Below are 26,719 nucleotides of genomic sequence, written 5' to 3'. Positions count from 1 at the left end.
AATTCCTGAGCCAGCCAAGGAAATTCTGGCTCCGGAATTCTGGGAGTTGAAGTCCACCGTTGGTAAAGGGGCTATATAGATGAGCCACCCCTGGATTAGAGAAAAGATTCATTTTAATGCCGATTGGAATCCCCTTTGGGACTTTCTGCATGAAACAGGGGAAAAAATGAAATTACGAAATATGCATTCGATGATTAAATAGGGTAGAAAACAAAAATGAAAGCTATGCTGTCAATTTAGATTAAGAGGTTCCTGGAAGCTGATATTTACGTCTTGTGGGAAAAAAGTTGAATTTTTTTTTTTTTATATTTCTGCTTAATTCTGCACTTTTGACTTTGTAACCTCTTTCACTCTTTGCTTCCCCCCCTCCTTTTCTATCTTAATTATTGGTTCCTGTTAAAACAGGGGTCTTCAAACTTGGCCCTTTTATGACTTGTGGACTTCAACTCCCAGAATTCCTCAGCTAGAGTGCCGGGCTGAGGAATTCTGGGAGTTGAAGTCATAAAAGGGCCAAGTTTGAAGACCCCTGGTTTAAAAGTTCTAATCAAGCTGTTTAAGAAAAAGAATCTGCAAGTGACAGATCAAACAGGAAACAATTCTTCCTATCCCAGTGGCTGTCAGACTGTTTCCTTTTTTTATAGAGGTGGGGATTAAAAATAGGTTTTTGAGTTCACAAGAGCATTTAGAGCCTGAACTGGACAAGAATTGGAAGAAAATGAAGAATGTATATCTTATATTGTATTTCACATTATATCATATTAGCTGATCTCTTATCTTATACCTTTATCTGATATCTTCCTCTTATATCTATCTCTTATATAACTTATACTGTGCATCTTGTATATATCATATTAAATCCTATGAGATCCTATGTGTTGTTATCATAATCATCCTATTATTATTATTATTATTATTATTATTATTATTATTATTATTATTATTATTATTATTATTATTATTATTATTATTATTATTATCATCATCATCATCATCATCGCTCAGGATCTCCCTAAAGAGGAAAGTCGGGGGAAATAATAGCCTGATCCTAGGAATCTGGGGGGGTTTTCAGAGGTCCCCATCTCCCCTTCCCCCTTCCACCCCGCGGGGAAGGAGCCCCGGAGAGAGGCGCGGCATCCCCCCGCCCTACCTCGCAGGACCCCCGCGTAGGCGGCGAGCAGCGTCTTCATGGCTTCGGCGCCCATCCGAGCCGCGGCGGGCAGCGGAGGAGGAGGAGGAGGCGAGGCAGCCCGAGGGGGAATCTCCGCCGCCCGGCTCGGCTCGGCCAGCCCAGCGCAACGCCCGCCGCGCCGCCCTTTAGAGCAGCTGCCCGGGGCGGAGCTGGGCGGGCGGGCGGGAGGAGCCGGGGCCGGGGCGCGCCGCCCGGGCATTGTGAGGCTGCCGGTGGGGAGGGGGCGCGCAGGGAGGGGAGGGGGCGCCCAGAAGAGGGGGGGACCCAGGACCAGGGGCAGGGGCAGGCAGAAAGAGGGGCATTCACAGGACCAGGGTCACTTAAAAGAGGGGGGGGGGACCCAGGACCAGACAAAGACAGAATGAGGGAGTACACAGGGGAGGGGTCACCCAGAAAAGTGGGGAGACCCAGGTACAAGGATATGCAGAAAAAGGGGGGTACACAGGACGAGGGACACCCAGGAAGAGGGGGTCATCCAGGTCAGGTCCGGGACCGAGGCTGCATTCGGATGGCTTTGTTCCCACAGGCTGCTAAAACTGGGCAATCAGGATGAATCCACCTGGCGCAGGTGATCCAGGAGGGCTCCTAGGGCAGGGTTAGGGCAACCTTGGCTCTTTTATGACTGGTGGACTTCAACTCCCAGAATTCCTGAGCCAGCCATGCTGAGGGGAAAGGGAGAGGTTTCCAAGCTGAGCCATGCTGGCTGAGGAATTATGGGAGTTGAAGTGCACAAGTCATGAAGGGACCATAGGTCCCCCATGCTGACTCAGGAATTCTGGGAGTTGAAGTCCATGAGTCATGAAGGGGCCATAGTTCCCCCATGCTGGCTCAGGAATTCTGGAAGTTGAAGTCCACCGGTCATGAAAGGGCCAATATTTTCCCCATGCCAGCTGAGGAATTCTGGGAGTTAAAGTCCACCAGTCATGAAAGGGCCATAGTTCCCCCCATGCTGGCTCAGGAATTCTGGGAGTTGAAGTCTGCAAGTCATGAAGGGGCCAAAGTTTCTCTCAGACTGGCTCAGGAATTCTGGGAGTTGAAGTGCATAAGTCATGAAGGGGCCAAAGTTCCCCCACGCTTGCTGAGGAATTCTGGGAGTTGAAGTCCACAAGTCATGAAGGGGCCATAGTTCCCCCATGCTGGCTCAGCAATTCTGGGAGCTGAAGTCCACGAGTCATAAAAGAGCCAATTTGACTACCTCTGCCTTATACCATTTCTACACCGTTTGATGTACACTGTTTGGTGATAAAAATGGAACACACGTTCTAATTCAAAAAAGATGTTGAAACTATGGGGGGGGGAAAGTCCAAAGAAGAGCAACTAAGATGATTAAAGGCCTGGAGGCTAAAACATATGAAGAACTGTTGCAGGAATTGGTTAGGTCTAGTTTAATAAAAAAAGGACTATGTTTTTTATTCTATGTTCTATAACTAAGAAGGAATTTCCTGAGAATAATTAATCAGCGAAACTCCAGATTTTCTGCAAACGTGGGACCTTTGACATTTTATTCTTCAAGCTGCTTTACAAAAGCTACACAGGAGAGACCTTGTTTGTTCTGGGGTCCTTGGAGCTCTCTGAGCTTGGTTGTCTTCTGGCAGACGTTTCATGAATCAGCTAGTTAACAGCATCAGTGTTAATATGGAGTGGGGCTGGAGGAGGAGGAAGGAGGAGGAGGAGGAGGAGGGATAGAGAAGATCTGTGGGGTCCCTGGTGCTCTCTGAGCTTGGTTGTCTTCTGGCAGACGTTTCATGAGCCAGCTAGGTCACATCATCAGTGCACTGTTGAGTGTTGGGACATGAAACATCTACCAGAAAACAACCAAGCTCAAGAGAGCACCAAGGACCCCACAGTTCAACCCGGAGCGACAATTATTCTCTTCTCTTGAGACCTTGTTCTCCAAAAGAGGCACCCGAGAATCTGTTCAATTCCGGGGGTGGGCAAAGCAGAGAGCTGGCAGAATGACAACGCTCCAGAAAGTGTCGCCTCTAACCAGGAATCCTAACCTAGATTTGCTTCCCTGCCCTACCCCAAATTCATTCGCCTTGAGTTTGCAACCTGATTTTTGTGGCTTCCTCTTGACAGCCTGCGTTATGCCAGCTTGCTCTGTTTTTACACATGGCTCCATATGTGGCTTTGGCAATGGGTGCGTTTGTGTGTTTGGCTGAGAAACGCCTCTTTCTTCGCTTCGCTGCAGTTACCTGGTGGGAGACGAGCTGTGGGTGGTCATGGAGTATTTGGCTGGTGGTTCGTTGACAGACATAACAGAGACCTGCATGGATGAAGGACAGATAGCGGCCGTGTGCCGTGAGGTAAGACTTTTAATGAAGACTGGACAGCCTGTGTGCCTTTGGGTCAGGGGGTCAGAGACATTTCCTTCCCAGATTGCCCGATGGCCCCAACAGCACCAGAGCTTCGAATGTATTGGAAAAGTGGGTTAAAAACTCAGTAAAAGTAGCCCAGTTGAACTGTATAGCCCGTATAATCTTCCTTCCTTCCTTCCTTCCTTCCTTCCTTCCTTCCTTCCTTCCTTCCTTCCTTCCTTCCTTCCTTCCTTCCTTCCTTTCACCCATCACCGCTGGACATCTTCGGATTGGGACACCAGGCAACCTGGAACGTTCTCTCGGGACAGAAGGACACGCCGGATGGAAAAAAAATCAGCTTCAACGTTTCTGCCGTCTCCATAACAAGGCAGGCTCTAAAACCAGCAATCCAATATTTTAAATATTTGAGGATTCTGACCGTGGGAAGAAGCATTGGAATAACGGGAGAGCTGGCTCAGCAGAAGACTCCGACCCAGGAGTGGCTCCTTAAAGGTGCTTTGGGCATAGGAGTCTGGTCTAGTGGTTAAGGTGCTGGCCTAGAAACTGGGAGACTGTGAGTTCTAGTCCCGCCTTAGGCATGGAAGCCGGCTGGGTGACTTTGGGCCAGTCACCAGGAGAAGGTGAGTTCTAGTCCTGCCTTAGGAGATATGAAAGCCAATTGGGAGACTTTGAGCTAGTCCGTCTGTCTCCCAGCCTACCCCACCTCACAGGGTTGTTGGTCATGGAGGGGGGAAGGAAAAAGGAATATTAGGCATGTTTGCCACTTTGTATTACTTATAAACTAATAAATCCGGGTTAAAAAGAATCTAATAAATCCATGAAGAGGGGTGCAGCGTGCTTTCCAATGTGCCGTTGGCGTCTTTGCGAAGAGGAGAAGGTGCACCAGAATGAAGATGGGTCCCTTCCAAAAGTTCTTGTGAACTTTTCTGCTGCTTTTGCGTGAGGTGGCTGAGACACAACAGAGAAGCAAAAATTTATGACCCAGCCCTTCACACTTAACCGGTTGAGCAAGGGGCTGGGTTTCCTCCCGATTTCCACATTAATTACTGTAATTGCACCCAGCACCCTGTTCCTCCTGGACAGGCAGAGGCCACAGACTTTGCCCTTCCTCCCGCGACCAGCGCCACAACACTGGGTCAGCGTCTTCAGTCCGAAGACAGTGGAATGGGCTCGGCTGCTAGGATGAAGATTGAATTCGCTCCTCGCCACATCCCGTGGGAGAGACGGCTTCAGACGGCTGCCGTGCTTCAATGGCTCTTCTGTGCTTTGTGCATGGGTAAAAAAAGAGATGGCTATTCCTAATTAAGGGGTCATTTTTAAGGATATGGAGGTTGCGGGGGGGGGGGGTGCAGGAGGAAGGGAGGGGGCTGTCTTTTAAGGCAGAGGTCCCCAACCTTTTGGGCACCAGGGACCGGTTCCGTGGAGAGAAGTTTTTCCGTGGACTGGAGGGTGTGTGGTTTTGTGTGCTGCCAGCATCCTGTGGATGGGGCTTTGCTTGTTTGTGCCGACCGGTTGCTGGCATGCCACAGCCATATACCGGTCCACAGACCGGGGTTTTGGGACCCCTGTTTTAAGGGGTTGCCAGAAAAATCTCCACCGGTGGCTGCATTGCACATCAGAACCGAGGGGTACATTTTGCAGAAATAAGACTCTTGAGATGGACAGGGATCAGTTTTGCAAGCTCCTTCAGGCAGAGATCTGCCTCTTTTTTGTTGGCCTCGACTTGCAATAATTCATTTAGTGACCGACGTCGCAGCAGCGCTGGAAAAAAAGTCTCTTATGACAGTATTTTTCAAGCTGACAAGTGTCACAGCAGTCCCATGGTCAGGTGATCAAAACTTCAAACACCTGGCAACCGACTCATATTTAAGACGGTCGCAGTGTCCCCTGGGGGGGTGTCAGGTGATCCCCTTTTACGACCTTCTGACAAGCAAAGTCAACGGGGAAAGCCAGATCCACTTAACAACTGTGTGTCTACCTTAACTACAGTGTTTCATTTGTGACAAGTAAGGAGTAAAACGGCAAAATTCACTTCCTAGCTCTCTCGCTTCGAGTTCAATAGGGGTCATAAGTCGAGGACTACCTTTATAACATATCCTGGATGAAACTAATCAAGGAGAGAAGCAATCTGGAATGAAGGAGAAATTTCCTGACAGTGAGAACAGTGAATCAGAAGAGTGACTTTTCTCCAGAAATTGTGGGGGCTCCATCTTTGGACGTTTTTAAGGAGAGATCGACAGGGTTTATCTGGAATGGTATAAGATCTTCTGCTTGAGTAGGGGGTTGGACTAGAAGACCTCCAAGGTCCCTTCCAGCTCTATTCTATTCTATCCAGAAGGTGTGCACACTGGTCTGTTCTTCAGGTTCTATTTATTTGGTGCCTGGTTGTGTGTTGCTTTTAGTTGCTAATTAGGGTGTTGGTGGCCAGCTATTAAGTTGTTAATTGCGATGCCCTTGGCTCCTAAGTACCTGGTAGGCAGTAATAAATCAGCACGCCTATTGGCTGAGAAGGGTCCCGTTTCTCAGGCTTCAATAATTTCTCTGGCTATTTTTGTCCCTGCTTGGCCGACAATCTTAATAGATGTGAAATTGAATGCATGTCCTTGTTCACTGCAGTGTGAGACTTCCAATGAGTCTGGGTCTCTTCATCTAACCCAGGGGTAGGCAACCTTGGCTCTTTTATGACTCGGGGACTTCAACTCCCAGAATTCCTGAGCCACTACATTCAAAGTTTCACCCACCTACAAACTATCTTCGTAGTTCACTAACATTTGATCTAGGTTTGGGAGAGACCAACACAGGATTGCATAACTGTCCAATATCTTAAAAAACCACCTTTCCACGCTTCAGTTACAGACTAGGTGAAACTTGGCTTAACAGCAGTAACTGCAAGAACGATCTCGGAGTCTTAGTGGACCATCCCTTAAATATGAGCCAGCCATGTGTTGCAGCTGCCAAAAAGGCCAATACTTTCCTACAGTACACTAACAGAGGGATCGAATCAAGATCATGTGAAGTGTTAATACCACTTTTTAATGCCTTGGTAAGGCCACTCTTGGAATACGGAATCCAGTTTTGGTCACCACGATGTAAAAAAGATGTTGAGACTCTAGAAAGAGTGCAGAGAAGAGCAACAAAGATGATCAGGGGACTGGAGGCTAAAACATATCAGGAACGGTTGCTGGAATTGGGGATGTCCAGTTTAATGAAGAGAAGGGCGAGGGGGGACAGGATAGCTGATGTTCCAATATCTCAGGGGCTGCCCCAAAGAAGAGGGAGTCAAGCAGTTCTCCAAAGCACCAGAAGGCAGGACAAGAAGCAACGGATTGAAATTGCACAAAGGGAGAAGCAACCTCGAACTAAGGAGAAATTTCCTGATAGTGAGAACAATTAACCAGTGGAACAGCTTCCTTCCAGAAGTTGCGGGCGCTCCATCACTGGAGGCTTTTAAGAAGAGACTAGACAGTTGCTTGTCTTAGATGGAGTAGGGTTTCCTGCTGGAGCAGGGGGCTGGACTAGAAGACCTTCAAGGTCCCTTCCAGCTTTGTTATTCTGTTTTTCTGGATTAGGGAACCAAACGTGTTAATGTGAAAGACCCCTAACAATTCTTCCTTTTTTTCCTCCAGGTCCGTGCTGCATTGCCATCTTCATCCTCCTCCTCTTCACGCGCTTCTGGCTGATCAGCGCCCTCTATGCTGCCTGGTGGGCGCTCGACTGGGACACCCCAAGGAAAGGGGGGCGGCGCTCCCACGGGATGCGGAACTGGGTCATCTGGCGATACATGAAAGACTATTTCCCGATCTCGGTACGTGTCCCCCTAGAGGGAAGGAGTATAATGGCGCGGGAGAAAGACCTTGGGAGACGGGGACGAAGAGATGCTGCCTAGGGGACAAGCGGAGAAGAGGCAGCACAGCCTCCAGCTGCATAATGGGGTGGAGAAAGAGGCTGTCAAGGAGATGACGGGAGATTGATGCAAGCAGTCCTTGACTTACAACCGTTCATTTAGTGACACTTTGAGGTTACAACGGACCTGAAAAAAGTGACCTATGATTGCTTTACACAGATGCTGCAACATCCCCGGGGTGATCTGATTGAAATTCAGATGCTTTGCAACTGGCGTGTATGTAGGACAGTTGCAGTGTTTCCTTTTGCAACCTTCTGACAAGCAACATCAATGGGGGAAGCCAGATTCACTTAACAACCACGTTACTAACTCGCCTGTAGTGATTCACTTAACAACTATGGCAAGAAAGGTCACAAAATTGGGTAAAACTCACTTAATTACTGTCCTTTAACTGATAAATGATGGTTGTATTTTATGATTACGATCATGATTTATCTCTTGTTGCTTGAATGTACACTGAGAGATTCTGCAGTGGAGACAAATTCCTTGTGTGTCCAATCACACTTGGCCAATAAAAAAATTCTCCTCTTCTCTTCTTCTCCTTCTTCCCTCCCTTCCCCTCCCATTCTATTCCATTTCATTCTTTCCCATTATTCTGTGTTCTATTCTGTTCTGTTCTGTTCTAACACTGGAAGCTTTTAAGAAGAGATTGGACAACCTTTTGTCTGAAATGGTATAGGGTTTCCTGCCTGAGAAGGGGGTTGGACTAGAAGACCTTCAAGGTCCCTTCCAGCTCTATTATTCTATTCAGTTCTGTTCTGTTCCATTCTATTCTATTTCTATTTCATTCAGTGGTAGGATTCAAATATGTGAACAATCAGTTGTCTGTGTGGATGCCACTTCTGGAAGTCCATTCCGGGCCTGGGCAACAAAAAAGTAGCTACCAGTTCTGCCAAACTGGTGCAAACTGGCTGAATCCCACCACTGATTCCATTCCATTCCATATTTTCTATTCTATTCTATTCTATTCTATTCTATTCTATTCTATTCTATTCTATTCTATTCTATTCTATTCTATTCTATTCTATTCTATTCTATTCTATTCTATTCTATTCTTATTCTTGCTTAGTGGTGGAGATTTTGGGCTCAACTGAGGCGTATCACAATTTCATTTTTATTGTTAATCTAAACAGTCCAAAGGGGGTTTCCAATCAGCATTAAAATTTCAGGTACGGTAATTCCTCGACTTTACTGAATGCCAAATTAGGATGGGCAATTTAGCAGTAAGGAAAGGGTATCCGATAAGGTGGGCTAATCCCAGGCCAATCCACGGATGGGATGGGATGGGATAGAATAGAATAGAATAGAATAGAATAGAATAGAATAGAATAGAATAGAATAGAATAGAATAGAATAGAATAGAATAGAATGACAAAAAATTCTGAATAGTGGACATGGCAGTACTTGGAGAGAGCAGAATAGTAGAGAAAGAACTGGAGATCATATAACATCTGACCTGCAAATAGAAGTAGAAACAACTGTGGCAAAAGCAAAGGTAGCACCAATAGTTATAGGAGCTTTGGGTGCAAGCCCAAAACATCTGGATCACCACTGGAACACCATCGGCATTGACAATATCCCCATCAGTCAATTGCAAAAGGCAGCTTGGTCTGGAACTGCTGACATCCTTCAACCAGACCTTTAACAGAATTAAAGATCAACCTCTGCCTCTCTCAGGTCCTTGAGAAGGACCCAATAGGTAGATAAAATGCCAACTCTTGGCTGTGTGACCAATAATATAAATATCCTTTTTTACTTTCTTCTAGTTTTTTGGGCAGACAGCTTTCAAAAGCTTGTAATGTTCCCTTGTATTGTTATTCTTTTTATTAAAATGTCAAAATACGATGGGAAATTTTATGCAAGGCAGCCCACCATGCTTTGTCAGCAGATTTTTTTTAAAATCCGATTTATATCCCACCCTTATCCGAAGACTCAGGGCAGCTTACAATCTAAAGCACAACTCAATGTACTTAGCATTGTGTGTGGGAATGAAATTAAGATGAGCAATTGGGCAATTTCGCTAATACGCCCACTGTCAAAATTTAAGCTCCATAAATCTTTTCCTTTGCCAAGTCACCCACTGCCTGTCATTAAACTACCTCCTCAAAATGAAAATCTATACCATGATAAATCCTTTGGCTCTCAAACTTGTAAGACGTTGATGGTCTTACAAGAGCCTTGGTGGAGCAGTGGGCTAATACCTCCTTAAGTAACACCAGCTGCCTGCAATTAGTGCAGGTTCGAGTCCCACCAGGCTCAAGGTTGACTCAGCCTTCCATTCTTCCGAGGTAGGTAAAATGAGGACCCAGATTGTTGGGGGCAATTAAGCTGACTTTGTAATAATGCCGCTTGGGGTGTGTGTGAAAGCCCTAATAAGCAGGCATATACATAGGATGAAGGCTACTGCTAAGCTTGTAAGCCGCCCTGAGTCTTCGGAGAAGGGTGGGATATAAATGGAATTAAAATAAATAAATAAATAAATAAATGGTGCTAAGTGGTTCTTGTTCTACCTATCAGAGCAGAATTTGGGAAGGAATCCAGAACCAAGATTTATTCTTTTAGGAAGGCAGATTCTCCTGGTCCCGGAAACAGGTTTGATTGTTGTATATAATCAGTAATAAAAAGGCATTTAACTAATTTAAAATACCCTGTATAACTTCTTTAACTGGGGTAAATTGTGCCAAAGAGGAATGCTGCTATGTGAACAAAATGAGATAGATAAATAGAGACAGACAGATAGACACAGACAGACAGATAGATAGATATAGATATAGAGAGATAAAGATAGATAGATACAGTGCTTTTTTTCTTAAAAAAAAAGGTGGCAGAACTCAGAGGTACTGTCACTGGGAGCGATGCCGGTGTGTTGCTACGGCGTCGCCGCCCGTCCTTTGCACTCCTGCCCCTGCGGCTCGGAGCCACATGCCGCAGGGATTCCCCTCCCCACAGCCGCTGTGGGGATTCCCCTCCCTGCAGTTGCCACGCCGTGGCCCGTGCTGAGCCCCCACCCGGAGCTGCTCCGAACCCTGACTCAGAGCTGTGTTCCTCATGGCAGTGGTGTCCGGCGTCAAACAGCCTCTTTCCAACCACATCCAGAATTTTTTTTAATAAACATTGGAATTCTCAAGGTCGTGTTTGGTATTTCCCAGCAATCTGTTACTGGAAGGAAAAAGCAATCCCTGCTGCGTTACTGATCCCAGAGAAGCATTTGCATGTATGCAGGTATCCTTAGGGTGCCATAGTTATGGATGAGAAATATTGGTTGCAAAGTTGGCATTTCTGGATGTAATACAGATATTTTGGACTTATTTTTGTTTCTTTGCATGTTTGATATTTTAAAAAAGGCATATGCTTCTGACTACACTTATGCACATATGTAACATCTTTTGCTAGGATACATGACCACTGCTTGTCCAGAATGTGAAAAGTGAAAGATTTTGACTAAACAAAATTTTAATGTACAGATAATACCACCAGAAATTATTTTAGCCTTTTTAATAAATGCTATTATTGATGTTAGGTTCACCATGGAAAACATCATATATTGTTATGTATATGCTAGGTTAATTATTTAAAGACTGAAGTACAACATAACTAGATTCTAAATAATCTATTTTTCAAAACACACAACAGTCCAAACAGTAAAAGTAAAGTCCAAATTAAGAATATTTCATTCTTAAGAATTGTTTAATTTAAAATGGTTTAGTTGTAATAGATGGTTATAGATTCAAAATACTTTTCAAGACTGTACAAAAGATTCTATTTTTTTCCTAGCATCAGCTAAATTAGACATATTACAGTGAGAAAAATGTTTCTCATTTCGTTCCTGTTACCTTTACTGATTTTATTGCAGAGAAGTTAACATAGGAAACAGATTATTTTGTTATCTAATTTTACCTTCCAAAAGACAGAAGCAGATGAAAAATGTGAGGTTCTTTCCTGTTGGCTTTTTGGAATTAGCTGTTTTAGATTGTAAAAGTTTAGTTCCTAAAGAAGTAACCTTGTAAATAATTTTAATGTCCTCCTCTAGTGCAGGGTAGGCAACCTTGGCTCTTTTATGACTCAAAGACTTCAACTCCCAGAATTCCTGAGTCAGCATGGCTCAGCTTGGAAACCTCTCTTTCCCCTCAGCGTAGCTGGCTCAGGATTTCTGGGAGTTGAAGTCCATGAGTCATAAAAAAGGGCCAAGATTGGTGCCGGAACACTGAGCGTTCTATGAGAAAAAAAGCCCTGGATAGATATAGATATAGATAGATAGATAGATAGATAGATAGATAGATAGATAGATAGATAGATAGATAGATAGATAGATAGATGTAAATATAGAGACAGAAAGACAGACAGATAGATATAGAGATATAGAGATAGATGATAGATAAATGTAGACACAGAGATAGATAGATAGATAGATAGATAGATAGATAGATAGATAGATAGATAGATAGATAGATAGATAGATAGAGAAGAGATAGATGGAGAGATAGATAGATGGATGAAGGGATAAATATAGAGACAGACAGACAGACAGATACAGACAGACAGAAACAGTAGATATAGATGGATGGAGATAGATAGATAGATAGATAGATAGATAGATAGATAGATAGATAGATATAGACAGATGGATGAATGGATAAATATAGAGACAGACAGATAGAGATAGAGATATATGATAAATAGATATAGAGACAGTCAGATACACACAGACATAGATATAGAGATATAGAGATATAGAGATAGAGATAGATAGATAGACAGATACATGAATGGATAAATACAGACAGACAGATATAGATAGATAGATAGATAGATAGATAGATAGATAGATAGATAGATAGATAGATAGACAGATAGATAGATAAGATAGATGAATGTATACATATAGACAGACAGACAGAGAGATATAGGCACGAAAGCTGGCTGAGTACTTCGGGCCAATCACCAGGAGACGCTGAGATCTAGTCCTGCCTTAGGCATTGTTGAAAGAAAAATCTTCATCAGGGTCCAGTCCAAGCCGGGAATAAATAAAGTGGAGGCTGCCTTTGACAGAAGCCTCTTGTTTATTGAATGTGGCTCTGGGGTAGCTGACCACTTGTTGCTGGGAGTGGTGGGTTTTTATCCCTTCTTGGGCTTTTGTGTTTGGACTCGTTCTTGTTCCTGTGGCATGAACTTTGACCTGAGGTCCAGTGTGCCCTTTTTGTATCCTGATGGTGGAGGGTTAATCCTATTACGTCCTAAAGGTCATGTCTGCTTCCCTGGGGCTGTGCTGATGGCTATGTCCTGTGTTGGATTTCTGGGTGAGGGGTTGCTGGTTCTAGGGGTCTTTTTCTAATCCCATCAGCTGTAAGCTTCCCGGCTCCAGTCTTTCTGAAAGGATTATCAAATCTGCATTTCTACAGAGCTGGTTTCTGCTTGGGGCTGAGAGACTTGTGGGGGGGAGTTGTTTCTGACTAAGATTTTCTCCATTATTCCTTTGGGGAAATATAACATTCTGCCTTTTTAATATTCCCCAAAATATTTCTTTCTCTGGGGAGAAAGCTGGCTGGGTGAGTCTTTCTCTCTCTTTCTTTCTCTCTCTCCTTTCTCTTTCTCTCCCTTTCTTTCTCTCTCTCTCTTTCTCACTTTTTCTCTCTCCTTTCTTTCTCTTCCTCTTTCTTTCTCTTTCTATCTCTCTCCTTTCTCTTTCTCTCCCTCTTTCTTTCTCTCTTTCTCTTTTTTTTTCTCTTTCTCTCTGTTAGCCCAACCTAGCTTACAGGGTTGTTGTTGTGGGGAAAATAGGAAAGTGGGTTGGATGTGTGGATATTTTTTTGCCCAAAATAATGGAATTGGATTGGATTGGATTGAACTGAATCCTTTATTCGGCCAAGTCTGATTAGACACACAAGGAATTTGTCTCCGGTGAGGAAACACTCAAGAGTACATGCAAAGCAACAGAATCCTTATCATCATCATCATCATCATCATCATCATCATCACACCAATAAAAGGAGGAGGGGAAGTAATTAAGGCTGGATATAAATAAAATAAATAAATAAGAAATGGAACAAGTATCCTAAATGTCTTTGGTTTCTCCCAGCTGGTGAAGACGGCAGATTTGGATCCATCCAAGAACTACATCTTCGGCCTTCACCCTCACGGCATCTTGGTGATTGGAATCTTTAATTTCTACACCGAAGCCACTGGTTTTTCCAAGCAGTTCCCAGGCCTGAAGCCTCACCCGATGACGTTGAATATATTTTTCCGAGTCCCCTTTTTCCGGGATTTCTTCATGAGTGTAGGTAAGCCCATTTGGAAGGGATTTCTGATTCATTGAGAAACTTTTGGAAGAGCAAAATCAATCAATCAATCAGAATAGAGCTGGAAGGGGCCTTGGAGGTCTTCTAGTCCAACCCCCTGCTCAAGCAGGAGACCCTATCCCATTTCAGACAAATGGCTGTCCAGTCCATTCTTAAAACCCTCCAGTGATGGAGCACCCACAATTTCTGATGGCAAGCGGTTACACTGGTTGATTGTTCTCTCTGTTAGGAAATTTCTCCTTAATTCCAGGTTGCTTCTCTCCTTGATTAGTTTCCATCCGTTGCTTTTTTTGTCTTGTCTTCTGCTGCTTTGGAAAATAAATTGACCCCCCTCCTCAGATACTGGAGCTCTGCTATCATGTCTCTCTTATTTCTTCTTTTCTTTAGACTAGCCAAACCTAAATTCTGCATCTGTTCTTCATACACTTTAACCTCCATGCCTTTAATTATCTTAGTTGCTCTTCTCTGCACTTCTAAAGTCTCAACATCTTTTTTGTAATGTGCTGTCTAAAACTGGATGCAGTATTCCCGGCATGGCCTTACTAAGGCTTTATAAAGCGGTGCTAATAGTTCACCTGATTTTGGATTCTATGCCTCCGTTTGCACAGTGGGCTCATGTTTAAGTGATCGTCCATGTTGTGTAGTGGGTTCTTTGGAAGCAGGAGGTGAGACGAGAGAGTTCAAACAGGAACATTGCTTTATTGAAGTAACAGGAACATGTAGGCAAGGCAAAACAGTTTCATTGGACATGTGTTAAAAAGTTATTGAGATATCTAAAACACACCAAAGACATGAAGTTGTTGTTAGAACCAACACATACTGACTATGCAGAGTTATGTTGTTATGCAGATTCTGATTGGGTAAGTGATAAGAAGTCACGTAAAAGTACTTCAGGTTATATGTTTTTAAACGGATTTGGGATGTGGGATTGTGGTTTTGAATTTGGGGGGTATCCACCAACCACTATTCAGTCCAGGCTTGGGACAGATCACGGTGGGATGGGCCTGGGTTGGGCCCTGGAGTGGGGTGTGGGATTGTCTATCCCCACGACGTTTGGGAATGGCAGCAGGAGATTGAACAGAGGGCCGTATCGATATCCGGGAGCGCGTCCCCGCTGTCTTCAAGCAGTGATGTGCTCCGACTCTCTGGTTTCGACCTGTGGTTCCAGGAACGAGGGTGAGCAGCCACCTGAGCTTAGGCTTGTGTATTTCAATGCCAGGTCCGTAGTTAATAAGGGTCCTCTCATCCGAGATTTGGTTGAGGAGCGTGCGGACCTGGCTTGCATTACGGAGACCTGGTTGGGCCCAGAGGGTGGTGTCCCTCTGACTGAACTCTGCCCACCAGGTTTTCAGCTGCTCCACCAGCCTCAGGCTCAGGGTAGGGGCGGGGGTGTGGCAGTGGTTGTGAGGGAGACCTTATGTCCGCGGGAAGCCACCGTTGTCCAGATATCTGGGTATGAGTCACTCCTCCTGAGATGTGGCCCTAGGGCTCAGTTGGGCTTGCTGCTGGTGTACCTTTCGCCCAGGCGCGTAGCAGCAGCCCTGCCTGAACTTCTCGATATCCTCTCGGGGTTGGTGATTGAGTTCCCCAAACTTATGATTCTGGGGGACTTTAATCTGCCATCCCTGGGGGGATCATCAGAGTTGGCTCGGGAGTTCATGGCTTCCATGACGGCCATGGACCTGATGCAAGTAATTCAGGGCCCGACTAATGGGGGGGGGGTGTCACACGCTCGTTTTTGTATTTCTATCTGGACGGTGGTTAGATGATCTGGGTGGGGGTTCTCCAATTATTATGCCCCTGTCATGGACCGATCATCATCTCCTGCGACTGGCCTTCCATTTCGCCACTCCCCGTCGCAGGGCCACGGAACCAAGATGGTTCTGCCCCAGGCGCCTAATGGACCCTGAGTGGTTTCAGGTGGTGCTCGGGTCCCCGCCGGCCGCCTTCGCTCACAGCCCGGCCGATGCCTTGGTGGAAGCCTGGGAAAAGGCAGCCATGGAGGCACTTGACCACGTTGTACCCATGCGGCCCCTGACCCGGCGCAGATCCCAGTGGGCTCCATGGTTTTCCACGGAGCTCCGGGAGATGAAGCATTGGAGACGGGGCCTAGAGAGCTGTTGGAGATCCAGCCGATCTGAATCCAACCGATTGCGACTAAGGTTCTCTATGAGGTCTTATCTCGCGGCAATGAGGGTGGCAAGGTCTAACTACTTTGCTACCCTCATCGCATCCGCAGATAATCTGCCAGCCACCCTCTTTAGGGGGACCCGCTCCCTCCGTAATCAGGAGGTGAGGGAGGAGTCCTTGCAGGGTCGTGCCGAGGAGTTTAGCCAACATCTGGCGGACAAAATTGCTTGGTCTGGACTCCGACTGGGCAGAGTCTGACGGAGGTGACACGAGCGGTCTTGGTGATATTATCTGGGAAGAGTTTGACCCTGTGACTCCAGAAGATGTGGACAGGATCATGGGGAGGCTGAGCTCCACCACGTGTTTATTGGACCCGTGCCCCTCCTGGCTGGTCTATGCGGCTCGGGAGGGGACACGAGTGATAACTGCTTCTTTGAGTGAGGGTAGCTTTCCCGCCACCTTGAAGGAGGCGGTGGTGAGGTCCCTCCTCAAGAAGCCTGCCCTGGACCCGGCTATTTTGAACAACTATCATCCGGTCTCCAACCTTCGCTTTCTTGCGAAGGTTGTTGAGAGCGTGGTGGCACATCAGCTCCCTCTGTTCCTGGAGGAAGCTGATTATCTGGACCTGTACCAATTGGGTTTTAGGCCCGGGTACAGCACTGAGACGGCATTGGTCGCGCTGGTGAATGATCTCTGGCGGGCTCGGGACAGGGGTTGTTCCTCTGGCCTAGTCCTATTAGACCTCTCAGCGGCTTTCGATACCATCGACCATGGTATCTTACTACGGCGTCTCAGGGGGTTGGGAGTGGGGGGCACTGTTCTTCAGTGGTTCTTCTCCTACCTCCTGGGACGTTCGCAGTCGGTGCTGGCATGAGGGCAGAGGTAGGCCTCGAGGCCTCTCGTTTGTGGAGTTCCTCGGGTCGGTCCTCTCGCCTCTCCTGTTCAACATCTATATGAAGCCGCTGGGTGAGATCATTTGTGGTTTTGGAGTTGGGTATCATCAGTATGCTGATGATACCCAGCTTTTCATCTCTACCCCAAACCACCCCAGTGATGCCCTCGATGTGATGTCCCGTTGCCTGGAGGCGGTGAGGGTCTGGATGGGGAGGAACAGGTTTCGGCTCAATCCCGATAAGACTGAGTGGTTGTACGTGCCGGCATCTCGGGAAATTCAGGCCATTCCATCTTTAACCATGGGGGGGTGAGGTGTTACCCCCCGTAGATAGGGCTCGCAACTTGGGTGTCCTCCTGGATTCACAGCTCAGTTTGGAAGATCATATTGGAGCTGTGACCAGGGGGGCTTTTGCCCAGGTTCGCCTGGTGCGCCAGCTGCGACCCTATCTGGACCGGGGTGCCCTGCGTACAGTCACTCATGCGCTCGTGACCTCTCGCATAGACTACTGCAATGCTCTGTACATGGGGCTGCCCTTAAGGACCACTCGGAGGCTTCAGCTGGTGCAGAATGCGGCCGCGCGAGTTGTGATGGGGGTCTCCCGATACTCCCATGTAACACCTCTACTCCGCGAGCTGCATTGGCTTCCGGTTGCCCTCCGGGTGAGATTCAAGGTGCTGGTGATTACCTGTAAGGCCCTAAATGGCATGGGTCCAGATTACTTACGGGAGCACCTGCTGCCGGCATCAACTTCCCTTCGTCCTGTGCACTCCCACAGAGAGGGCCTCCTCAGGGTGCCGTCGGTCAGAGAGTGTCGGCTGGCGGCCCCCAGGGGGAGAGCATTCTCTGTGGGCGCACCAGCCCTTTGGAATCAATTACCGGTTGAGCTCCGGATGGCTCCCGACCTTCGCTCTTTCCGCCGTGATCTGAAACCTACTTATTTGAACAAGCCGGCCTGGTCTAATGGGTTGGGGTATTTTTAATTTTTAATTTTTAATTATTATTGTTAGGGCTAGATTAATTTAATCTCATTTTAAATTTTTGTATGTTGTATTTTTATTGCCCTGTACACTGCCCTGAGTCCTTCGGGAGAAGGGCGGTATAGAAATAAAATAAAATAATAAAATAATAAAATAAAATAAAATAATAATAAAATAAAATAAATAAAATAAAATAAAATAAAATAATAAAATAAAATAAAATAAAATAAAATAAAATAAAATAAAAAAATAAAATAAAATAAAATAAAATAAAATAAAATAATAAAATAATAAAATAAAATAAAATAAAATAAAATAGTGCAATGTTGGGTCTGGTCCAACTGCTAATATACAGCAGCGACCTAATGACTAAGCGATAGAGTGTTTGATCGTCGAACTCAGGACTCGGTTCATGTGCCAAATTGTAAAAATTGGTTTGCATGGGTATACTCACAGGTTTAGCATCCTTCATGTTGCAATGATGCAATAGTTGTTCAATCTTACCTTCTTGTATAAGGCTAAACCCCTTCTGAGTTTTGACAACCTGAACACCTAAATAAGTGTTAATATATCCTAAAGACTTCAATGTGAAATACTTTTGTAAAGCTTTTGCAAACATCTCACTCATCTGCTTATTTGGACCAATATAAACAATATCATCAACATAAACAAGAATTATCTCATACCCTTTATCAGATCTTTTAGTAAACACGCATTTATCTGTTTCGGTCTTAATAAAGCCCATTGAATTTAGTTTCTCAGAAAGACATAAGTATCACATTAAACCAGACTGTTTCAGACCATAAAGACTTTTGTGTAGAAACCAAGTATCTCCTTCTTGCTGTCAGAAACCTGGAGGACCTCTCACATAGATGTCTTCATCCAGGTCAGCATGTAGATAAGCTGTTTCAACGTCGAACTGGAAAGCCTCTAAACCAAGGATAGTTGCAGTGGCTAAGGCGATTTTCACACTCTCAGTCCGCACTGTGGGTGAGTATGTGTTTGTATAGTCCTCAGGATAACGTTGAGCGAAACCCTGGGCTACAAGTCTGGCCTTGTACAACGACTCACCATTCAGCTTCTTTTTAATTCTGTAGACCCATTGAGTGCCAATAACTTTATTGTTTGCTGGAGGACTTGCAGGCGTAAACACTTGAAGTTTCTTTAGACTGTCCATTTCAGCCTGCATTGCCTCATACCATTTATCTTGCTCTGCTTCAGGAAGATGTTTGATTTGTGTGAACTTCTCAGGAGGAAGTGTAACATTACAAATCAATGGTAAAGGTGTTTTTGTTACTTGCCACGAATACCGTTTTGGAGGGATCCCCTTTGTGGTCCTCTTGGAATGTCTCGGAACAACCGTCCATTCTTCTTCCATTTTGTCCTCATCTTCATCATCGTCGCCAGCGGCAGCATCGGCTGCTTGCGAAGACAGAACAGTAGGCTGAGAAGACCTCGTGGAAGGAACGTTCACCTGTGAATCTTGATCATCAGGCTGCGTGGCATCAGTAGCATCATCTCTAGGAAAATAAACTCCAGGATCGTTAGAATGAATCCTGGACCAGTCAGCATCTTCCTCAAAAATAGCAGATCGTGAAATCACTATGACATGATGAGAGTCAATATATTTGCTCCATTTTGAATTATCATCAATGCCCATAAATCTCATTCTTTTTGCTGCAGGACCCCCTTTCTTTCTTTGGGCTAAGGGAATATTCACCATAGCGTATGAACCAAAAATACGGAGATGTGATAAGTCAGGCTTGTGTCCATACAACATGAAATAAGGGGTCTGGTTTATCACACTACTCCAAGTACGGTTGATGATATGGTTAGCATATTTGATAGCTTCACCCCAGTATGGAAGACTGAGGTTAGCATCTTCAAGAAGGCAACGCATCATGGTTTGCAATACCCCATTTCTGCGTTCTGCCACTCCATTTTCAGCTGGAGTGTAAGGAGCTGAGGTCTGGTGTAGTATGCCATTCTTATGCATCCAGTCCTGGAAACGCTGAGACATGAATTCAGCACCACGGTCATTCTGAATTCTGGCAATGTTGACTTCGTGTTGGGTATAGACAAGACTGGCAAAGTCTTTAAAGATCTGAAAAGTCTCTGATTTTTCTCTCATAGGAAATACATATCCATATCTAGAATAATTATCAACAATTGTCAAGAAATATCTTTTACCACCAATTGTTGGTGTAAAAAGACCCACTATGTCTGTATGTACCAAACAAAAATGCGTGTTGACAGGCGTGTAGCGCGTTTTGGAATTGCTGCTGCTTTGGATTTGGCTTTCTTGCAGACAGCACAGTCCAAGAACACCTTACACCCCTTTAGATCCAAACCTCCACTGTGCGTTGAGCAATAGGCACTTGATTAATCTTAGCAATAGCATCTTTCCACTCGTAATTCAATGAATTGATGATAATGCTGATCATTTGAAAATCATCAATAGTATAACCTTTTTCACCCAGTTCTTTTCTAATTCCTTTCATTTTAGTTAAATGTTCTCCAATACGTTCACCAGGTTTTAATCTGGAACCATGGAATTCAGACAAAAGTAAACATGTTGACTCAATTGACGTAGGCCGATAACATGTCTCTAATTGAGTCCAAATTTGTTGGGCAGTTGCATCTTGTGAAAATGTGAGCTGCAGCTCAGTGTCCATTGACATTAATAATGTTGTGCGTGCTCTATTATTGAAGTCCCATATGTCAGGAGTCCATGGCTGGGCAGGAGGATTAAACACCATCATGTGAGTACCTTCTCTGCGTAGCAATAGGCCAACTTCATGATCCATGCCCTGTAATTCTGTCCTGACCGCTTTAAGTCACCAGCCAGTGGTACAATAGAGGGTGTCTGTTGAGGAACATGCACTTGAGGTACATGCTGTGCAGGTTGTGCAATCTGACCATAACCTGCAGGGGGCATCAGTGGCGTTTGTGCCTGTGCCTGGACATGCGGCAGTTGCATTGGAACTGCCGGTGGTGCTGGTGCTGGCTGTGACTGTATTTGAGCTGCCATTCCACCCTGGCCAGCAGGAGGTGTTGGCGCTGGCGCTGGTGCATTAGCATGACCTGCAGATGGCACTGGCCTTCGCATTTGAGAACCCAGTGGCAATTGCGTGTGGGCTAAATATGGCTGTGCTCTGCCAGGTAGAGGGACTTGCATAGAAGCAATATTAACAGGAATTCTAGCACCATCAGGGGCTGGAGCCTCAGGTAACTGTAGAAACTTTGCATCTCTGAGCAATGATTCCTGCATGGACATTTGTGAGAGTGAGAGCTCCAGGCTTTGCAATTCATGTCTTAATGCAGCTTCACCAGCAGATGGTGCTCTAATTTTAGATTCAGGCATCATTGTGACTCTGTGTGTCCTTTGAGACTTCCCATAGTCATGTGTCTGTGACATAGGAGCTTCCAGTTCCCATTCGTCTGACATGACACTCAATGGTGGGCGTGACTTTGGCTTTGGAGAAGAAGGAGGCAATATGGCGTCTTCTTGTGGGTGTGGCAATATGGCCAGCACTGGCCTTTGAATCACAGCAGAGCCACTCTCATGCTGCTTCATCTTTGATACATATTCTTTTGCCTGCTGCAATCACTTTTCAAAAACTCCAATTTGTTCACAGTAGCCTTGCATAGCCCTATCTCGCATATTTTGCTCAGGGCTAGAAGGAGCATAAGGAATTTCTTCCTTCCTAACTTTAGGTTTGACTCCAAGCCTTTGGAATTCATCATGAGCCCCTGGAGTGTGAACTCTTTCAGGGGCAGCTGCCAGGGAGCTTAAGAAATCAGAAAAAGGAGTGACCGACCTTGCATCGTCAACAGGAGCAGGTGCGTCTTCTCCAAGGCGTGTGGCTGAAGCGATCGGAGTCTGTATACTCAAAGGAAGATGCCCCAGAGACAGGCTCTGAGCCTCCCTTTTTATCTGTGCCTTCCTTCCCGACATGGTTCAGCAGTCAATTACAGCTTCCTCAGACGCTAGAACTAACGAACTGATAACAGCCTCAGCAACATACATCTAAAAGCATAAATCAAACCATCCTCTGCTACCAAATGTCAAGGAATAATTCGCCCTATCAGAGGGCGATAGACCGTGCTTCCGATGATGCATGATGTGCATGGGTGAAGGAAATAAAGCACAACGCATATTCTAGTAAAAACCTTTTAATTACAAAGAAACTTATAAAAACAAAGAAAACTAAACTGACTACATCCTCTCTCATCAGACAGTAAAAGTAAAGTGAAAAGAGACAAAGACTAGAAAACTTTCTTACGCTTGAGCAAGCAACAAAGCTAACTAAAAAAACATAGCTAGACCACATGACATTCACTATGGTTACCAGATAAGTTATTAACACAGGTGCAGAGAGCAGAGAGAAATGTACATTTAGAAATAAGCTTTTCGGACGAACTAAAAAAAAACATGCAGTGACAAGAACTGCAGTGATTTGCTTAACAAACATGGTGAAAAGGTCATAAAATCACTTAACTGCCTGGCTTAGCAATGGAAATTTGGGGGCTCAGTTGCAGTCGTACGTTGAGGACTCTATATTGGTGACCTGGATGGACAAGGAGGAAATTGAATGGCTTCCCACCAGAGGTTGCGGGTGCTCCAACACTGGAGGTTTTCAAGAAGAGACTGGACAGCCATTTTGTCTGAAATAGTAGGGTCTCCTGCTTGAGCAGGGGGCTGGACTAGAAGACCTCCAAGGTCCCTTCCAGCTCTGTTATAGTCTGTTAAGGCTATTTAGTGTGTGTGTGTGTGTGTGTGTGTGTGTGTGTGTGTGTGTTGTACAGGGCTTTAATGTTCTTTTTTTTGTATTGAAAAGTTTTATAATACAGTTTTCCTTTAAGAATCCCCCCTTCCCCCTCCCTCCTCCCCCCTCCCTACCTCCCCCCCTCCCCCCCTCCCCCCCCCGACTTCCCAGAGCTAAATACAAGGTATATATATAAAAAGCAATCATAAACAATCATATACTAACAATTATAAACTCTAAAATCCATCACTCTCTAGCTTATATAAGATAAAACAAATAATAATAATATTGAATATGTATAAAAAAACAAAAAACTAAGATAATAAAGAAAAAACAACAACGAAGGAAGACTTATTCAAATGCTACATAAAACTTCTTAACCCTATACTTGTTCTGGATAAAATCAATCCATTTTCTCCATTCCATAATATAGCGTTCTTGCGAATGATCTTTCAAATAGGCCGAAATCTTCGCCATCTCTGCCAGGTCGGAAACCTTTAAAGTCCACTCCTCTATGGTCGGCAGTTCCTCTTTCTTCCAGTATTGGCCTATCAAAAGTCTTGCCGCCGTAATTAAATTCAACATCAACTTGGTGTCCACAACTGTGGCATCTGTAATTATTCCCAACAAAAAAAATTGCGGACAAAACTTTATCCTCTGTTTAAAAATCTTCTGCATGTTCCACCAGACTTTTATCCAAAAAGCCTTAACCTTTTTACAAGTCCACCATATATGAAAATATGTTGCATCTTCATCACCGCACCTCCAACATTTAGGCTGATAATTCGGATACATACTTGCAAGCTTTTTGGGATCTAAATGCCATCTATAAAACATTTTGTAAAAATTCTCTCTTAAATTTTGAGCTTGTGTAAATTTTACGTTCCTAACCCAAATCTTTTCCCACGTGTCCATTGTGATAACTTCCTGGATATTTTGGGCCCATTTTATCATACAATCCTTAACAAGCTCTGTTTCTGAGTCAATCTCTATCAATGCAAGATATATCCGTTTGATATGTGCTGGTCCCTGATTCCTGATTTGCTTTATCAAATTTTCATCAGTCATTGTAAATCCATTTTTCTGGTCTTCTTTCCACCTGGCCCGTAACTGAGTATATTGAAACCAATTTTGAACAACCTTCTCTTCTCGCAAGAGGCTATATGATTTCAAACACCAAACATTTCTTTCCAAACTGAGAATCTCCTTGTACGTAGTCAAATCATGTTTGAAGCCAGCATGTATATTTTCTATTGCGTGTTTTGGAATTGCCCACAATGGTATCTTGCAACTTAACTTATGTCTGTACTTCTTCCAAACTCTCAGCAATGCCTGTCTTAAAATATGCACCCTAAACACGTTGTCTACCTTCTTATCATACAACAAATATGCATGCCAGCCAAACAACAAATCGTGGCCCTCAAGATTTAATAACCTCCCTTGCGTCAAATTAATCCAGTCACTTATTCCTACTAATGCAGCAGCTTCATAATATAATTTAAAATTAGGCAATTTAAGGCCACCTCTCTCACGAGTATCCTGCATAATCTTAAGTTTAACTCGTGGTTTTTTCCCTGCCCACACAAATTTATTGATACCTCGCTGCCATTCCTCCAGATTGGAATCTTTCTTAAGAATCGGTATCATTTGAAATAAAAATAAAAATTTAGGCAGGACATTCATTTTTACTGCTGCAATCCGTCCCAACAAAGACAATTGCAATTTTTTCCAACTCTCCAATTCTTTTTGAATTTTCCCCCATAATTTTTCATAATTATTTTTATATAGCTTTGTATTAGAGGGCGACAAAATCACCCCCAAATATTTAACCCTTTTAACAATCTCAAATCCAGTTAATCCTTCTAAAAGGGCCTTTTGCAATGTTGTCATATTTTTGGCCAAAATTTTTGTTTTTTGTACATTAACCTTAAATCCAGAAACCTTCCCATATTGTGTTATTATCTCCATCAGGTCCACAACAGAGTTCTCTGGCAGGGCTTTAATGTTCTTTTTCCTGCTTTGCTTCACCCAGGTTTAATTCCCTCAGACAGGGAATCTGTTTCCTATGTCTTGAGGAAGAAGGAAGGTGGGAATGTCGTAATCATAGCTGTGGGAGGAACCCGGGAAGCCCTAGACGCCCGTCCTGGAGCTTACACCCTCGTGGTAGAGAACCGCAAGGGCTTCGTTCGGCTGGCCATAGAGAATGGGTGAGTAGGAGCAGCTTCTGGGGGGTCCTGAACTTCTTGTACAATGTACATCACATGCAGTGGTGGGATTCAGCCATTTCGCACCACTTCGGCAGAACCAGTAGCTAATTCTTTGTTGCCCAGACCCAGAATGGACTTCCGGAAGTGGCATCTACACAGAGAACCGGTTGGTCACAGATTTGAATCCCACCACCGATCACACGAAGTATTACCATGTTTCCCTTAAACGTGCAAAGGATGAGAAAGAGGGCTGGGATCCATTATTTGTAGCCACCCAGCCTTCCTCACTTATCTCAACCGGTTTGGTTCCATCTCTCCTTCTGCTTCCTCTCCGTTCCCAGCACGCCGCTTGTCCCCGTCTTCTCTTTCGGAGAGAACGAGCTGTATGATCAGGTCGAAAACCCCAAAGGATCCTGGCTGAGGTGGACACAAGAACGTTTGCGGAAGTTCATGGGAATCTCCCTGCCTCTCTTCCACGCCAGAGGGATCTTCCAGTACACCTTTGGGTTTATTCCATACCAGAAGCCGATCTTCACCGTGGGTAAGTCCGTGTTTCTCCCGTGGGATCCAAAAATGAGAGGCAGATAAAACGAGCAGGGATCTGCTGGACGCGTTCTGCCTTCTTTGAGGATTGTGCTAGGTTTCCTCTTATTAGCCTTCCCAGGTAGACAAGAGAGGCAACACAACCGGATCTGCTAAGGCGACATTACACAAAGTCCTCGACTTATAAATATTAAAGGTTAAATTGGAATATCGATGAGAAATTAAAAATTGAGTAAAAATTAATAACAGGATAGGGATTGTTTATGACAATTGAATGTAATTAAGATAAGCTAAAAAAGTTGATAAATGTACTAATGATGTTGATATAATTTGAAATGTGCTAACTCGAATACGAGACAGTAAATGTTAAGGGGAAAAAGAGGAGAAATATCTGATGTTGTAACCTGGACTAAGATTTTTCAATTGAACTATTTATTAACCCAGTCACTGCATTGCTTTTTAAATATTCAAATGTAAAATTGGAAAATTAATAAAATATTTAAAGAAAAAGAAAGAGAAAAAAGAAAGTCCTCGACTTATGATAGTTGTGCCCGACTTTTCTGTGGCTGGGACATTTGTGAAGTGAGCGATGTCCCATTTTATAACATTTCTTATCACGCTCTTTAAGTGGATCGCTGCAATTGCTAAGTTAAATGAAACGGTTGTTAAGTGGATCTGGCTTCCCCCTTGACTTTGCGTGTCACAAGGTCGCAAAAGGGGATTACATGTGACCCCAGGACGCTGCAACTGTTGTAAGTACATGCCAGTTGCCAATCCTCTGAAGTTTGACCACGTGACCCTGGGGAGGCTGCAACGGTCATAAGTATGAAAAGTGGTCATAAGTCACTTTTTTCAGTACCGTTGTAACTTTGAACGGTCACTAAACGAACTGTTGTAAGTCAAGGACTATCTGTAGTGCATTTTAAACAATGTCTGTACATTGCCTATAGTTGCTTTTGGTGAAATGGGTGGCACACAAGTTTAAATAAAATAAAATAATAAAATGAAGTAATAAAATAAAATAAAAAAGTGGTCAAATAAAATAAATAGAATAGAATAATAAAATAAAATCAAGTCAAATAAAGAATAGAATAGAATAGAATAGAAATAATAGAATAGAATAGAACAGAACAGAACAGAACAGAACAGAATAAATTAAATTAAATTAAATTAAATTAAATTAAATTAAATTAAATTAAATTAAATTAAATTAAATTAAATAAATTAAATTAAATTAAATTAAATTAAATTAAATTAAATTAAATTAAATTAAATTAAATTAAATTAAATTAAATTAAATCCTTTTTGGTCCCTCCAGTGGGAAAACCCATTCAGGTGGGGAAGAAGCACAATCCCAGCCAAGAAGAAGTTAATGAGCTGCATAAGAGATACCTGGAGGAGCTTTGCAAGCTCTTTGAGGAGCATAAATTGAAGTACAACGTGCCAGAAGACAAGCATCTCTCTTTCATATGAGACAACAAAACCCACAAA

The 26,719-nt window shown here is 44.1% G+C and overlaps 1 protein-coding gene across 1 annotated transcript; it reads left to right on the top strand.

Moving 5' to 3' along the window:
• Nucleotides 1–4,689: 4,689 nt before the first annotated feature.
• Nucleotides 4,690–26,701, top strand: LOC308668166 (2-acylglycerol O-acyltransferase 2-A-like; the record flags this gene model as incomplete). The annotated part of the gene is made up of 6 exons (XM_081327866.1): nucleotides 4,690–4,783; nucleotides 7,134–7,312; nucleotides 13,488–13,689; nucleotides 24,511–24,685; nucleotides 25,027–25,226; nucleotides 26,547–26,701. The coding sequence occupies 6 exons, from the start codon at nucleotides 4,690–4,692 to the stop codon at nucleotides 26,699–26,701; spliced, it is 1,005 nt and encodes a 334-aa protein (XP_081183992.1).
• Nucleotides 26,702–26,719: the final 18 nt, after the last annotated feature.

This window comes from Vipera berus, assembly GCF_964194415.1.
Source record: "Vipera berus genome assembly, chromosome: 4".
In the NCBI taxonomy this organism is placed as follows: Eukaryota; Metazoa; Chordata; class Lepidosauria; order Squamata; family Viperidae; genus Vipera; species Vipera berus.
The sequence above is the reverse complement of the archived record's forward strand: the minus strand, read 5'-3'. Positions and strand labels throughout refer to the sequence as shown.